General features: G+C 36.1%; 1 protein-coding gene across 1 annotated transcript in view; it reads left to right on the top strand.

The window, feature by feature from the left end:
• LOC111769165 (protein eyes shut homolog) overlaps positions 1-17,854 on the top strand; it is a 1,017,614-nt gene that overhangs the window by 738,351 nt on the left and 261,409 nt on the right. The window contains exon 21 of the mRNA XM_070244139.1: positions 15,542-15,706. Within this exon, the coding sequence (XP_070100240.1) occupies positions 15,542-15,706 (165 nt within the window). The remainder of the gene's footprint in view (positions 1-15,541; positions 15,707-17,854) is intronic.

Below are 17,854 nucleotides of genomic sequence, written 5' to 3'. Positions count from 1 at the left end.
AATCAGGTGGAAAACGGGAAATGTTGCAGTCAGGGATGGAACCCTGTGTGGCAATCAGTCTTCCATAACCTTTTGAGAGTCAGGCAATATGTTTAAGAGCCCCGGTTCTAGAATTAATAAGCGGCAGAGTCAGTCCTCAAAGGCAGATATTTCTAACTGTGCAACATTCAGAAAATTGCTTTCCTTTTAAAGAGGCTTAAAGGTCTCAGCTGTCTTTTCGTTAAGAAAAATACAGATAATAATAGTACTTCTGAGAGCATTGCCTGGCACATAGTAGTGCTCAATAAAAGCTAGCCACTGTAAGGGGAGGATTCTGATTCTTTGTATTTTTCCCCTCTCCTCTCCTCTCGTCTCCTCATCCATTCCCTCCCTCTCCATTCCTTCCCCTCCCCCTCCTTCCACTCATGCCTGTCTCAGATATGTCAAATCATCTGTATTGGTGAGCTGAATATAGATGTTGATCATATCTTTCTATCTAAGCCTGGGACACACAAATAATAGGCAATGTATACAGCTTATACAAAGGACTGACTGAAAAATTAAATTGTTGATGGTCGTGGCTACGAAAACAAATTGTGACAATGTTAAGACTGAAGGAGACCAGCGAAAGTGTTGTAGACTAGCAACAGTTTGGAAACTACTGTATTTTTCTTTTAAAAAAACACAAAAAAAAAACAGAAAACTTCATGGAAGAGAGGTGACTGAGTTTTACCCAGAACATCTACACTTTCTTGGAGGTGTATTATCACCATTTTTTGAAAGACTGGAAAATGATGGCTAGCTATTAAGCTCCTGTAAAACTCAGAGGCTTTGAGTTACCTACAACAGTAAGAGATCCCAAAGAGGTCCAACAAAAGCCACTGGTTATCACTAAGTTCAATTCATCCCCATATAAAATGCACCTACAACGTGAGGAAAGCTTCCAGTTAATTGCTAAAGCAGTAAAGCAGAAAATAAGAATATTGTCTTTTCTTCCTTGTATTATTGCACATGCACGTGTCCATGTGGGTAGGTGCACACATATATTTTTAATCATCCGCTGCTTATTTCTACACGAGTATCCTGTTTGCATCACAAGATCAAACATAAAACTGACTTATCACCCTCCACTGCTAAACTCCTCTTCCTCCTGAGTTTCCTGTTTCAGCTTCTGTCCCCTCTCTTATGTGGGTCACTCAGACTTGCAAACATTACTGTTTCCTCTTGAGATCTCCTTTCACCTTACCCCACCATCTACTCCTTGCCAAGTCCAGTCCCTCCTGCTTCAGGAAGCCCTTCCCATCTATTCCTTCCTCTCTTTCACTATGTCCAGCATCCTTGATTTGACCCTCACTCCACATGAACTGTCGTCACAGCTTTCTAACCTGAACTAATCTTCTTACTCTTCCTAATTCAAGTTATCTGTACATTGCTGGCAGTTTAGGATTCTGGAAGGACACTTCTAATTTTGCTACTCTTCTGCTCATAAACGTTAACGTCTCTGGCTGCAGAATGAAGTTCAATTTCTTTTTTCTCTCATGCCAGCCCTCTCTGATCCTCCTCCTCCCTAAATCTGTTTTCTATGACTCTTCTTCACATGGTCTGTGCTCCTGGTCAACTGAACTCGCAGCTTTCCTGTTTACTCACCAGGTTGTTCTACTGTTCCCCTTACTCATGCTGATATAATAAGCTCATTGCTTGCTGACTGCAACTATCAACTAATTAATTGACTAATTTTCTCCGTTAGAGTGGAAACTCATTGAATTAAGGATCTATATCTGATGCATTTTGGATCCTAAGGTGCCTTGAGCAAAGTTGCTTTGAAATATTTTTTAAATTAATTACTATTTAAGCTTCCTTATCTCAGCTAAGGATTTTAAAATCACTTAACTGCTTGTCTTTTAACAATAATATTCATGGTAGAGTAGAGCCTTGTGTTTCTGTTGGCTGATAAATTATTCATCTAGTTTACAATTTTCCCATAAAGGAGGAAAGATTTTTCTCCCATGACCACCATCTTTCAGTGTATTCTGCTTCCGGGAGACTGACCCAAACCACCCTGTTCTGTCGCCATTCAGGCTTCAGACTGTTCCTACTGACATGGCATCATCTAGGTCATTTTTTTTTCTCTGACGACCATATTCTCTTTCTTCTACACCATATTTCAAATTTTATCTGACAGGTTTTTTTTTTATTACATGTGAATGTCCCACCCTCTACCAACCTGGCAATTGTAGGTTGGAAAAAAAAATCGCTATGAAGATTTGAAATCTATGACAAAAACAGATATTTTTATTTCTGAGAGTTATTTTGATGACTAAAAAAAAGACATCTCTAATTATGTGAATCCACTTAAATCAACATCAAATTACATTATAATATTAAATATAACATTGTTTCATTTGGTAACGTCTTTTTTATAGTCCCCCAAGTAATCTTTATGATAATCATAATAACATGATTCAAATGTGCAGGAATTTTTGTGACATTTTAAAAATCATTATGTAGAACTTTAGATTTTTCTTTGCTTATAGTCTGGCTATTCTAAAACTAAAACACATTAAATGCATGCTATTATTAGTACTTGATGTAATGAATAAGTTTGAAAATATACTCTTCATGAGATCACAGCTTATCATAAACAATGGCTTTTTTTTTTAAAGATTTGCACCTGAGCTAACATCTGTTGCCAATCTTATTCTTTCTTTTTCTTTCTTCTTCTCCTCAAAGCCCCCAGTACATAGTTGTATATTCTAGTTGTAGGTCCTTCTGGTTGTGCTATGTGGGACGCTGCCTCAGCACGGTTTGTTGAGCAATGCTAGGTCCACACCCAGGATTCAAACTGGTGAAATCCCAGGCTGCTGAAGCAGAGTGCGCCAACAACCACTCAGCCACATGGTGGGCCCTGAAATGGCTATTATTTAATGAACAAATTAAAAAGTAGTTGATATAATCAGTGCTTTCTGATTGGCAAGTCAATCGCCTTGGTTTTCCCACATAGAAAAAGTTTTTTAAATTATAATTTAAGCTATTTCTATGAATTAACAGTGTTATTATGAAATTCATCGTTTTAATAGTAGGCAAAGTCTACTAAAATTCACACTTAAAATGATAGCTACTTTTCAATGATTACTTTTCAATAATTTGCAATTTGCTTCTAAGCTTTTGCTTAAGTGTGTTAAAATGTTGTTATTCTAGCAAATCTGTAAGTACTGTATCCACACTTTTGAAATCCTCGGGAATTTAATATTCAATTCAAACAGTCATTATTTGAAAAGTATAAAGAAGAATATTATACTAAACATTTAAGTGTAAAATTATCTAGAAATGGTATAAATTATCAATGTTTCTCCTATCCTTGGATACATAAAAGATATAACAGATGAAACAAACAAAATCATTTTTTCTTATGGTCAAACTTGTGGCTTCTCTTTTGTTCTGTTTTTTCGTTTGTTTTTGCTTTGCTTTTATGCGCATGCATTCATGAATAAATATGCATGAGAAATACTGGGGGGAAAAACTGTATACATTCTATAAATCAATAGGCTTTTTGATTCTTCTGCGGTCCTAAGGAAGTTTTACCATTGGTCTCTAAACAAGTCTAATTGAGAAAGATAGTACCATCCTTGAGGTTCCATATAATCCACTCCATAGCAAAGATGATGGCACTAAGCTTCTACCTCTAACAGTAGGTACATGAGCTATTCTGAAAAACATTCCCACTAAAAATCAATTAAGATGTGGGGCAAAATAAAATGAGCATCCTTTTAAATGCAGAGGTGAGTCCAGATGATCATTCCCAGAGTTCAGAAAATAAAGGAAAGCGCTGAGGACCAAAAACCAGAGACGATCTACGAAAGAATGGAGACAAACAGTGAAACCACAACAGTTGCTGGTTTCAGGTACCTAGAGATAAGGGTTTTAAGGACAGCATGAGACGCAAAGAAAGATCTTTGTGTATGGACAAAGTCAAGAGTTGAAACAGCAAACTTTTCACAGTTTAGTCCTCTGAGGGACTTCAGTCAGTGAAACGGTGAGGGGAAGGAAGACCCTACCAGCAAACAAGGGCAACGAGAAAACTGTTGGTGTTCAGCCACCTTGACCACAGGTGTACACGTGACCCCCTCCCCAGAAGTCCTCTACAGCCCTGACCTCACGCACATCTCCGGTTCTAATTTATATTACAAATTTGGTTAAAGAAATTCCAAACTAGGAAGTACTATAAAACAGTCTCAATCTGAAAGCCTCAGGATATTTGGAAGAAGCAAAAGCAAATCCGCTTTTGTAAATCCAAATTCCACAAATCAGGCGTCTATAGATTCTCACCAATAAACATCAATCAAAAATAACTACATAGCAAAAAAGACGGACTACCAGCTAAGAAAGATGACCTCGAGCAAAATGCTGCAGAGAAAATGAATAGTAGTATTACACCCCCGAGGATTTTTGGTGTTAGAGTCATTACATTCAGAAACAAAATTACCCAATTTAAAATGCTGAAGAAAATACGAGGGAATTAAAAAATAAGCAAGGCAAAAAGAGGATATCACAAAATTCCAGGCAATGAAATGAAATATATAATCATTGAAAATGTCACAGATGAATTAAATAGCAGATTGGATAGAGCTGAGAAAAGACTTAAGTACAGGAAGTTACATCTGAATATTTTAATGCAGAGAAACAAAGCGAATATGTAAGAAGAGTTGAAAATGTGGTGGACGGAAAGAGAAAGTGCAGATGCCTAATTATTCTAGCATGTTTCTAAATTATTTTAAAATGTCAACAATAGAATCCAACCAAGAGAGAAATAAAATCTTCAAATTGTAGAGAGAAACTAAATGTCTGTCTACAAGTGTTTGCACAACTAAACTTTTACTGAAAAATATAGCCCAAATAAATATATCTTCAGAAAAAAAAAAACAACTGAGAGACTTTACCAGCAACAGATACTCACTAAAACAACTTGAAAAGGAAGTACTTCCAGAATAAGGAAATTATTTCAGAATTAAAGTCAGAAAATTAAAAAGGAAAAAATTGTTTATATAAAACAATAATTTGAATATATCACTTGGATCAAAACAAAACAATATATAAACGGATGAAATTCTTCCAATTTCTCCATGATGTTATTTTTAGCGAGTCACACTGGTCCTCAGCTTTCTCCTTTACCGTTTCGAGCTCTCTGCCACCAGCTGTAGCCTGTTTTTTGCTTTGATTAGGGATATGCTATATGTTCTAGATGAAAGGACCCACAAAAATTTCGTGTCAGGGCCCTTAATTTTCACAGGAATTCATTCTCCATCCTTAAGCACTCATGTATCTTACCAAGACATCGATACTCTCTATTTTTAGATACTATAAATGGGTATTATCAGCAAGATACCATCAACATAGTAAATCATTCAATAGAGTATTTTGTGGGAGATTTAGTAAAGCAAACGAGGTCCTCATGGATTAAATTGTGATACAGTGTTGGAGAATTGATGTAAGCTTGAGGTAAGACTGTGAAGATATAATGTTATCCCTGCCAGGTAAAGGCACACTAATTCTAGAGTTCTCTGCTTGTTAGAATAGAGTAGAGGCTTTGCTGAATTGATACTTACATACCAGAGGCCAGGAGACTGTGTTCATCTGGTCCAATAACGTGATCGCACCTGAAACAGCGGCTAAGATTGCAATCGTGATGGATTAAGCTTACTATTTACACTGTTATTCTCAAAGACATTCTGAACCAGCCGAACCTGAAGAGAAAAATAACGGGCATATAGTACAAATCACCCTGCCTGTTCTTTTAAATCTTAATGGAGACATTGAACACTTTTAGTCAGAGCTGCTTTGGTAGAGGGATGAGGAGAGAAGACAAATTAGAAAGGACTGAGGCATTGCAAAGACCTCATCATTGTGCCCTTACAAGTGCTATTTCTCTGGTTTTCTGTGTTCTATTTCCCACGATTACCAACAACTTTAAGATTATAATTTGTCTTCTAAACAGATGTGAAGAATAGCATCACAATCATTTATGTACCCACTGCTGAGTGTAAGAAGTGAAAGGTTCCAACACATTTGAAGCCCTTGTGTAACCCATCTCAGACTGAATTTGTCCCTATCATCCCCACGTATTTATTTGTACTTAGCGTGCATCACTAAATAACAGATAGTATTGTTTTAAACACTTTATATAAATAATACCAACTGTATCTATATAGTCTTTTGCAGTTTTCTCCTTTTGTTCAATATTATGCTCTAGAAGTTGATTCGTGTTAATATTTGTAGGAGTAACTTATTTCACTGTTGTATAGTATTCATTTATATGACTCCATCACAATTTATACTCCAACATCCTATTAATAAAAATTTAGACTTTCTTTGTAATTATTGTATCCTATAAATTATACTCTTCTGAATATTCTTGTATATACCTTCTTCAATACATATGCAACAGGTTCTTGACAGATCTAGGCAAGCAATTGGTTGTTAGTTTATGCACTTCTTAATTACTACCAGATACTGCTAAATAGCTTTCCAGTGTGTTTGTACGAAATTTTTACTCACCCTAGTAGTATGTAACAGTTCCAATTACTCCACATCTGCACCAACACTTGCCATGATCAGACTTTTTAATTTCTATCAATCCGAAAGCTGTAAAATTGTGTATGTAATAGTGATTGAAATTTGTATTTCCTGAGTACTAATGAGGTGAGGCATTTTTAAATGTATTTCATTTTCTGCAAATATCTTTTGCCAAAATTTCTTATTTTGAGAAGATTTCTCTAATTCTCTGGGTTCTGATTTCCACGGTCGTCAATGACTTACTGATTATAATGTTCTTCCAATGTAGTATGACTGTAGGAAAAAATATGACAATCATAGAAATGTCAGCATCCTCATCCATATGATAGTTATATTTTTTAAATTAATAAATTAACATTCTGTTGTCTATCACATGGTCATATTTAAACAACATGAGTTGTTTCTTGCTTGATCACCCCAACCATGATGGGAGCAAGTTTGGGGACCAGCTAAGTACAAGGCTGGGTCATGGGACGTGGCAGCTTATTTGTACCTTTACTTTTGAAGTCCTGTGTGTGCTCGCTTCGGCAGCACATATACTAAAATTGAAGTCCTGTGTGTATTGCCTTAGATTAATGATTTTCAAACATAATTAGCAAACTAGTACTCGTAAACCTTATATAGAAAGCGGAACAGAGTGGAAGCACTCTAATTGAAGCCTCACAGAAGGCTCACAGACTCTGGCTGACCTGCTCGGCCATCAAAAACTGGGCAAGGTAAATCTGGGGTTGGAGGAAGAAGAATATACATTAGAAATAAAATAAGGACATAACCATAGATGAAGTGTACATTAAAAGTTTTATGGTACTATATATAAATCAATGGCAATGCATTGGAAAACTTCTCTGAAAGAGATGATTTTTTTGAAAAAAAGAAAATTACCAAAATGATGCAAGAAGAGACAAAGACCAATAAACAGAGGCATTAATGGAAGCAGTGTAACTAAACAATGAATGTTCAAAATACAGAGTAGTATAGTGTGAATAGCATATAGGGTATTTGGAGAATTATGAGGTCTTGGAAGGTAAGGTGGGAATGATCTTTTAGGCCAAATTAAAAGGTTACTATCTTGCTGATAGTGGGAAACCACTGAAGACTCTAACAGGAAAATAGCAACCAAATTTATGTTTAAATAAAAGAAATTTGACAGAAATTGAACAGAGGAGAAACTGAAGCTGCAAGGACTCGTCAGGAAGCATTTGGAAGAGTACAGGCAAGAGATGAAGAAGGCATTACAAGGGGAGAAGAACCAATAGAAATAAATAACTGATAAAGTGAACGATGTGGAGGCTGGGAGGCAGAGAACAAAAGAGGAACACTTGACGACCATGCCAAGATTGCTATTTGAACAACTTGGTAGATGGAAATTCTAAAATTAAAATGGAAAACAAAACGTTAGAGGCATATTCATTCATTCATCAAGCATTTATTGAGTATCTGCCAAAACTGTGCTATTTTCTGGCCCACAAAAAGATTAAACCATCATGCCTACATTTAAGGAACTCATAGATGTTATACAGTAAGTCATACAGGGAAATATCGTACAGTTTAATAAGAGCTTTAACAGGAGTATAAAGCAAGTATTTGTACTAATAACAAGGAAGATGTTAACTTGATGTTGAGAAGGAAGGTGAAATTTCAAAAGCAACAAACTGGTTTCGATATATTGAGTTTAGGTAACCTATGTTCCTTTCAAGTAGATCTGACTAGAGGAAAGCTGGATATATAAGGTCAGAAGCTATCTGTGCTAAAGATAAAAATTTGAGAGTTTTCAGAAGCTACAAAGTAGCTAAAGTTATGGGAACAGATGAGATCATTCAGGGAAAATTTCTAAGGTAAGTGAAGAAGACGGTATAGAAATAGACTAGAGAGAGATTGGTAGCTATTATGACAACATGTCAAGTACGGGCTGTGAGAAATTGATGGTTCCTTGTATATTTCTTGTCCTAGCTTTATTTTTACTGCATGAAAGATATTTTTGGTGTCCTAAACAATGTTTTACTTAGTTTCATTTTGTAAGAAGAAGGAGGTAGGGTCAGAGCTTTAAAGCTTCAGATTTTTGAGAGGGTCAAAGGGCAGATCATGATGATCAACCATTCTTTGAGAGAGAAACCAAGCGATAAGAAACTATTGCCAGATTGGCTGTGACAATGAAGGATGAGAAAGATTTTTTTTTAACACGTATTGTTTCCTCGTGCATTGCCTTGGTCAGATCCAGAGCAACTCTCTCGAAGCTTTAAATGGAGGAATGCAATGGTTGTGGTCAAAAGGAGAAATGTTAGTTCTGCCCTCATTTTGGGAAGTGCATTCCTATGGGAGACAAAAGTAGATGCAGCAAAAATAGCAGCCATACTAGAAGCAACAAAAGAGTATTTGATCATTCTTAACAGGGACTTAATAAATCAATCAATATTTGTGGATTAATATAAATGTGAATGTCTAGTAGGGGGAAACTATTTAAGTCAAGGTAATAACTTAGTCCAGGAGACTTGGACCATCCAAATCTAAAATAATTTTTTAATTCTAAAATAAGGAAAAATGTATAATGTGATAAAAAACGTTTAGTGTAACTTATATAATACACTATAGTACTATACATGATATTATATATAAAAATAGTATAATAGTATATGTACTCTATATATAAATCTTTAAGACATTGAAGTTTCTCATAATTAATATGAATAGTGTTTAAGTCTATTTCATGGGTCTTGGAACTTAATTTTATAATTTGGGGATAATATAGGTGATTATAGCTTTTGAATCTTTGAATATCATTGCTTAAATGTATTACTTTTAGTGATGAATCTTTCTTCGGAAGAGATATATGGACTTATTAACTGGTGATATTCCTTTCAATCACAGAGTTTAATAAAACCAGAATTATAAAATGAGCAATGTAATATTTTTAAATGATATTTATTACTAATTGCATTGCATCAGTCTATTCCTTTTTATAAACTTAGTCATAGAATTTGTATAATGTTCTCTCTGGGGAAAGTAAGAAAGATAACAAAAACGTTTCAAAAGTATTAATTTTTAATTTCTATTGAGTAAGTCAAATCTATTTCCATTATAAAGGAGGAATAGCAAACAGTATTGTATTTCTTCTAGTACAAAGACTTAAGATAAAGTTGTATATGAATAATTTGTGCCTTATTGCATTTGTAGCTTTATTTGTATGTTAGTATGTCAGTTTCTGAGATTAGATCACAGAAGACCCTTATACGAGGCTAAGAGGATCATAACTCATACTGTAGACAGAGGAGTTCCATTTCTATTCAAAATAAATAACATTTATGTGGCTCAGTAGCCTCATATTCAGAGTAAAGATATTAATCTCTTCCGTGTTTTCTTTATCATAAAGATATAATAAAACATCCATGGTGTTCTTCTGGATAAAATTTCAGTGAGTTGTTATTAATTGACTGTGGTTCTGATTCATACTATAGAAATATATTTGGTTTAAAAAATTAAATTCATTCATATTTTTAACAAAGGGGCTTTAAAATCAGTACTATGCTTTCAGATGTTCTTTTGACAATTTGAGAGTTTTATTTTTTAATATAATGTAATTTAAGGATTTAAAAGATCCTCCTTCTGGGTTAATTTATTGGATTTTCCCATGACTCAGAACTGATTTTAAATTTTGTTAACCGTATAAAAGTTAATAGAATTAGTTAAATTAGCCAATATGATCTTTTAAGACATTTAAACATTACTGATGTCTCTGTTGCAATCAGAAGCCACTAATTAACTGCTATATGACATATTTTGTAAGCTATTTAGTACATATCTGCATATAAAGATGCTGGAGTTTTTTTCCAGTTATAATTGGAAAAACATGAATTTGGAGTGTGTTCAAATAGCATCGCCTGAAGAGGCTTTGGGAAGCAGCAGGAAACACTCCGCCTAACCCCAATTAGTCTTGTTTTCCACATTCAGGGCAGTTCTGTTTCTCAACATATCCACTAAGCATGATGATAATGAAAATTAATATGGTTAGAAAGCAATTCAATAGCAAATGTTTATTGTTCATAATTGTTGTTCCCTGTCATGATTTTCATAAAACCTGTCAGCTCTGAAAAAACGTTCCAGGAGTGTGTGAGCTGGGAAACAGGCAGGTGTGCCTGAATTATACAACAGACATGCTCTTGCAAAGTAACATGGAAGTCATTTTTTAAGCAAATTGAATTATATTTTTATTGCTTTTGGTGAGTTCACTACTTCTCAGAATAAGTAAACCTGATTATGGATCCAAATAAGTCATATATGAACCCTTAAATAAAGACTATCCTCTTCCAGAGATTTTTCTTGTGGATTTATCAATAATGTGAAAAGCTTAACCACAAGAAAAATGCTAGAACCCCACCTCTGTAGTCTTTCCTCATTCCATTTTAATTATAAGAATATTTTTATGTCCTTTTTGTTTTTCAAAACTACCACCAATGATAATTTTATCTATATTTGTATTTGCCTAAGAATGTATTTGCCTACAATGTGAAAAACTGATCATGCCACGGGGGATGCAAAGATGAATTGAACACAGATCTTTCCACTAGAGAAAGCAGAGTGTGGAAGGGTAGATGGGATGGGTTCTGTTAAACTCTCTCTTTCATCTAGTCTCCCTTTAGGCTCAATGCTCCTTGGTGACAGCAAATGTCAGGGAAAAATGGTCAAGGAAACAGGGTGGCATATCTTCCTGGGGCCCATGAAAAAATCTCCCACATCAGAAGAACAAATTCCACCAACTTCTAGCTTGCAGTTTTCTTCCATGAAGCTAGAATGCAAACTCCGTGAGGATGAGGTCTTTATCTATTTTGCTTACCACTGAATTCCTTGACCAGTACCTGGCATGTAATAGTCACTCAATAAATATTTGTTGAATGAATGAACACATCAGTGACTCTAAGTAGTCCAGGTAAAAGTAATATGAAGAAACAGTGTCTAAAACCATATCACAGTAGAATCAACAGATATGCAACATTCAAATAGTTGCCAAGTTTATACTAAAGATTCTATTTCTTTAAAACCGAAGTCCATCTCTTTGTCATCTTAACCATTTTCCTCTTCCATATCTGTATCCAAATTTCTCATACAAACTTCCTCCAGTGTACAGCTAGCTACATTGCATTTTAACTTGATTGGCATGTGGTTTTTCCCCTAATAATATGTTAAAAAGTGGTGAATGTGGGGCTGGCCCCGTGGCCGAGTGGTTATGTTCGCGCGCTCCGCTGCAGGCGGCCCAGTGTTTCGTTGGTTCGAATCCTGGGCGCAGACATGACACTGCTCATCAAACCACGCTGAGGCAGCGTCCCACATGCCACAACTAGAAGGACCCACAACAAAGAATATACAACTATGTACCGGGGGGCTTTGGGGAGAAAAAGGAAAAAATAAAATCTTTAAAAAAATAAATAAAAAAAAAATAAAAAGTGGTGAATGTGCAGTTCAATATCTGCTAAACATTCTGCTCCATCTGGTGAAACTCCAACTGTGTTATGGGCTTTTCTGGCCATCAGAAATCAAACATCTCCTTAACTCATATTTCCCCCAGTGTCTTCTTAGAATTACCTTATTTAGAATATTCTACTTCTACTAATTAGAGTTGATCTCCTCCCTCATCCAAAATAACAGATTTACTCTTTTATCAATCTACCCAACATTTATAACAACATCTGTAAAGTAAGGTAGAAAACAACGCAAACAATGCAAGCGTTAAAAGAGCTCTAGATACAATATGATAGGGAGTTCAAATCTGAGGGAATATTCAAGGTGAGCCTTGAGTTAAGGGAAGATTTGTGTACCTAGGATTATGAGAAGGGCTTTCCAGACAAACAGAACAGTGTGAACACAAGTAGAACCACAGAAGAAAGTGTGGTTCAACATTACCTGTAGATGTGTGTGTGTGTGAAAGCACCAAAACACAAGATCGTGGAGGACCTGGTTTGCTCCATAAACAGATGAGTTATTCAGTGTTACTGAAGGTATTTGACCCAAGATCTTAGATGACTACAACTGAGTTAAGTTGCCGTAACAGAAATGACAGCAAATAGACACCATAGGAAGGGAGGCCCATTAGAAAGAAGCTGCTGCCAACAGCTGAGTCAAAATGCAATGCGATCTTAAATAAGGGTAGTGGTAGCAGAAGGAAAGTTACAAGGTTTGATCTAAGAAAGAGGTGACAAGAACCAGCAAGTAGTCTGAGAAGAGATGGGTGGATAATGATGCTGACTTTCTAAGCCTGGGAGAGTAAGTGCTCTGAGTAAGAAAATGAAGGAGGAGCAGATTTAGAAAAGACACAAATGAACTAGACGAGCCTGGACAGAGCCTTGGAAACTGTGTGCATTATGGAATGGTTGACAGAACAGTCTGAAAAGGAGCTCTCAGGCAGGTAAAGAGACAAAGTGTAGTACTGCGTCATGAGAGACAAAGAAGGAGAAAGTTTTAATAAAAATAAGTGTCAAATATTCTAGAGATTTCTAGGCATACAAGCACTGATGAAGGATATGCTAACTAGGCTTAAAAACCTTTGAAAAAACCATCCAGTAAAATATAGAGCCAGGAAGGTAAGTTTCAAGGAGTAAAAAATTGTGTGCAGATGGCCAAGGAATGGTAAAATATGTGATAGCATTTAACTTAAACCAAGCAGTTTGCTAATAGTTTTGTAGAGAGCTATGTCAACCTCACCCTCTCCCCTCTTCATATCTGACAGCGTTTGTGGGCAAACAGCCTCGGGGTGTGTGTGTGTGTGTGTGTGTGTGTGTGTAGTGAGAGAAAGAGAGATAAAAAAGAGTGTTTGAAAATTAACTACACCCCAACAGACAGTAGGGCAGAGAAGGCAGGAGTGCTTACCACGGACTACATATGGACCCCTCAGGAAAGAGATTTGGCCTGGAGTCATTTTATGTTCTGCCCAGGTGGTTTTTCTAGTCAGGTGGCCAAGATGGCCTTAACATTCCCCTCAGCTTGACTGAAGTTTGGACAGACTTCTTTCTGACGCTAGGCCCCTGACCTCACTTTTCTCAAAGCATTGACTTTAGAAAGCTTTCCATTGTAAATTCTTCCTTTGCCCTCTTTGAGATATAAATCTTTTAAAAAGCTTCTTGCCTATTTTACAACCCAGGACTGTCTTTCTCCAGGACCTGGAGCCATCTCTTTGAAACGTACCCATCTGGAAACACAGTGCCCTGTCTTCCAGTCTCTGTGGGAGGGCAGGACCCTAACTTCAGTGGGTGTCCTGCTTTAGGTTGTAAACTACCTCCTGTCATGGAGATATGAGAAAGCTTATGTTTTTGGCAGGTAAGGCCAATTAGCAAACACAGGTAGCCTCTGATCCCCCCACCTCAGCTCTTAAAAACTCTGCTGCCCTTTGTTTCAGGGGAGCTGAGAAAGACTGAGATCTGGCCTCTCTCCCCTTTGACAACAGCCTTGAATAAGTCTTCCTTGCCTGCTTAACTTTGTCCAGTGCAACTTTTGCTTTGACACAGACAAGTAGTGGTCAACAGCAAGAGTCTGTGTATAACATGAAAAATCAGAGTGGAACCAAGTTAGAGATGACAAGCCCGAGGCAGTCTATAGCACAAATCCTAGGAATTGCAGTTGTCAGAGGGTTTCTAAATAGTGCACAAATTCTCATGAGTCATAGCATTTCCAGATTTAACAACTGAAAATACAGGCTGCTCAGTTAAATTTGAATTTCAAATATACAATGAATAATTTTCAGTATATCTCATGCAGTATTTGGGACATACTTATACTCAAAAATTATTTGTTGTTTATCTGAAATGGAAATTTCCCTGAGCATCCTGTATCTTATCTGATATTCCTACCATGAGAGAAACAGTCAGTTTTAAACACCCACTGTTCCTAGAGAGCAAGAGGACTGCCTGTGATAGTATCCATCGCCAGCTCGAACACTCTCCTCTGCTTTTCCACCTCCCCTTGCCTTCTCCCCTTTCAAAGCTGGAAGCGGCAGAAACAGCAGCCAGCCTGAAGGGCAGGTGGTAGAAGAGAAAAAGAGAAGCCAGCTTCTTCTAGCCCCTCAAGACACATAAGAGGTGTCAGGAGCCCTATAGGTCCTGGCTGGTGGAGCAGGCAGGGGAAGTCATGGCTCTGTAGGAAGGTAGAAGTGTTGATGCATTTCCAAGAGTGGGGATTAGTCTTTGAATCGTTGGATAACTTAGAGAGAGGGTAGGACTCATAGGGACTGCCATGTTTTCATCCAGAGGAAGAGAAAATTTCCACCCTCGTGAGAAAGACAAACACTAAAGTTGCATTTCCAACATCCCATGTGTTACGCTTGTTCAATGTGCCAAGCCTATAGATCTGAATATAAATATCTGACAATAAAATACTTTTCTAATTCTATGTGCCTCAAGATTTTATGAGATTAATCATTTAAAAGATTAATAATTCTCAAAGGACAACTCTAAAAAATTAATAACCTTGCATATTACAGTAATACTACTTATAAAATATTTTATCTAAGTATTTTGAAAAGCACTAAATATTAATGAATATTAATAAAACTCCTGTATATGACTATTTTCTAATCTTTTTGTGTCACAGATTTTTTTTTTACTGTTTTATTAAGGTGTAATTACATCAAATAAAATTTATTGATTTTTAAGTATATAATTTGATGTACAGCCATTTGTATCACAGAATAGTTTAAGAATCTGATGAAAACTATTATTCACAGATGCAGGGACACAGACTTTTTCATACAATTTCAGAGTGTTTATTCACCCTTAAAGCCCATCCATGAACAATAAATAAAAATTCTTGCTTTGAGTATTTTCCTCTTGACTGGTGGTTAATTAAATGAGACAGTGATTTTACAAATGTGTTATATTATATATCTAAATTTCTTAAAGGTGGGGCTAATATTTAGAAACATCACTGTTACTTTCTTGAATGCTAACTATAAACACTACATTTTTATCTACTTGCTTAGCAACATAATGCTATTAATATGACTTTTTTTTAGATGCAGGTTTATTTTTTCCGTCTTTCAACGGGAATTCCTATTTAGAGCTGCCTTTTTTTAAAACCCTGGATGAATTGAAATCTGTCCTGGAGAAGGAACATAACCGAATCGTTACCATCTACTTGACTATAAAAACAAACACTTTGAATGGAACTATCCTCTACAGTGAGTATTAAATGTCTGACCTCCTCTATGTCATGTTTTTTTCTCAAATGTTAACCTACTGAATCAATGAATTATTCATTTAAATATCGTGGGAAAACTTTTCTAACTGAGTGCATGAGACATTACCAAATGGAAATCTTAGTTCTTTCCAGTTTCCCTTAGAAGTTTCTATAATTTCTGAGTCATTCACTGGAACATGACTTACAAACAGCTCTGCACCAGCACGGAAGGATCCAGCCAACTATGGATTTGATAGCATCTGGCTACAGCAGGAAAACATCATTGCTGCCCATGTTTCAGAGCATATTTTTACAATATAAATCACTAAATATGAATAGCATTCAATACTTGCTGACTTGGAAAAAAGAATTCCAAAGCTAGGATTGATTCATTTGACAACTGGGAAAATTCCTATCATGCTTTTAGCATTATCTTAAAGTTAGCTGGTTTGAAAAAGAGCAATATTAGCAGTTTAGGGAAATACCTCTACGTGCCACGCTCTGCATCACGCAATACCTGCACAAAGATCTCTACAGAGGAATTCACAGGCCTCTTTCTTCCTTGGCTGAACATCACTACCGTATATTACTTCTTATATTCCAAATGCGACAATTGGTTTATCTCTTTTGAAATGAGTACACAGTAGTTTCAACTGTTCCCTCTACTGGAGGTGTAACGTCTTCAGTATTTGAATGGTTACCCACAGTAGGGCAACTCACTATTTCCCAAATGATTTTCTCCTCTAGTTTGAAATATTTTGCAAAATTGATTCATCATTCTATATTTTCTAAACAAAATTTAAACCGTCATGCTATGTGACTATGAGTAAAATGCCTAAAAGAAGCATTTTTGGAAAACTGGGCACAGTTAAAAATTTTGGAAATTAGGTGAAAACAGAGAATTTATGTTATATTTTTAAAAGAAACTAACTTGTCAGAACTAGGCCAGCATTATTCATTTTCCAGCAGCGTAAGCACCCATATTTAAATGATGGCTTTAGAATGTCTGATTTATTTCTATGAAAACAGAGAGAGAGAGAAGAAAACAAAAAAAGGAAAATTTGTATTTATATATGAAACTTAAGTGGTGGTCCATGAAATTTGGAGGTAATAGAGCATTGCAGGGGACACAAAACAAAGCAAAACTCAGAACAAAGACACAAACAACAATTTAAAGCCACAAAGCAAAGTGTCTTAGCAATTTTTTAAGTTATACAGAATTGGAAGGTGTTTCCTTGTGGAAAGTGTGTTTTTACCAACTAAAAACAGCTTGTAGCCAAAGAAGCAGCCAACCTCTGGGAATTCTGCTCTGGGCCGGTGCTTCGGGCTTGCCTCCCACCTGTCACTCAATGTGTTCTGTTTGAAGGCCACAGAAACACATGCCAAGCATCCATACACCGTGTTCAGATCGGTTGTATAATTTAAACCAATAAAGCCCAAGCTGATGTTACTGCCATAGGAATATTTTTGCCTTTCATATCAATGACCTGCCAAAAAAAACAAACTGGATCTTATTAGCAGGAAAACAGCTCCCTGGTGGTGATCATCAGTCTGTCTTTGTCTTACGTGTGTGTTGTCACAGTACTGGATACATCGAAGCTGTTTGCTCAAGCCACTTTCACAGCCTGTGGATAGAGAAAAAATTTTCGTCTGTAAAGTTTTCTTTTGGTTCATTTGTAAAGTGGGAATTTCCTCCTGCCCTGTGGGGAGTCCCTCAGTGGAACGCATCGTGGACTGGCTGCTTTCCTTCTCTTGGGATTTGTCAACCTCATAAAAGCCTCACAACAGATGAACACTGAGCTCTCTGTGATTCGCTTAGACATCCGTTGTTTGAAAGGTGTCCCTTAATGTGACTTCAGAACTAATTTTGTTTCCTTTGAAATCAGTATATTATATGTAGGAGCAATTCAAAGTTGTGAGGAAATTAAAACAGATGTTTCACTTTAGAGTCTAGAGTCTAAGGGTTGATTATTGTCTCGTTGGTTTTTTTTTTAGTTTGTTTTGTTTTTTAGTTTTACCATTTTTTCCATTTCTGAATATTTCAGTAAAAACTCAAATCTAGTCTACAAACATTTATTGAACATTTGTATTTTGTATCATCACATATTAAAGGGAAAAAGAAATACCAGGTTGATAAGCCAATGTCAGC

This window comes from Equus caballus, chromosome 20 (assembly GCF_041296265.1).
Source record: "Equus caballus isolate H_3958 breed thoroughbred chromosome 20, TB-T2T, whole genome shotgun sequence".
NCBI classification, from domain to species: Eukaryota; Metazoa; Chordata; class Mammalia; order Perissodactyla; family Equidae; genus Equus; species Equus caballus.
Note: the sequence above shows the minus strand (reverse complement) of the source record. Positions and strands in the feature narration are given on the sequence as shown.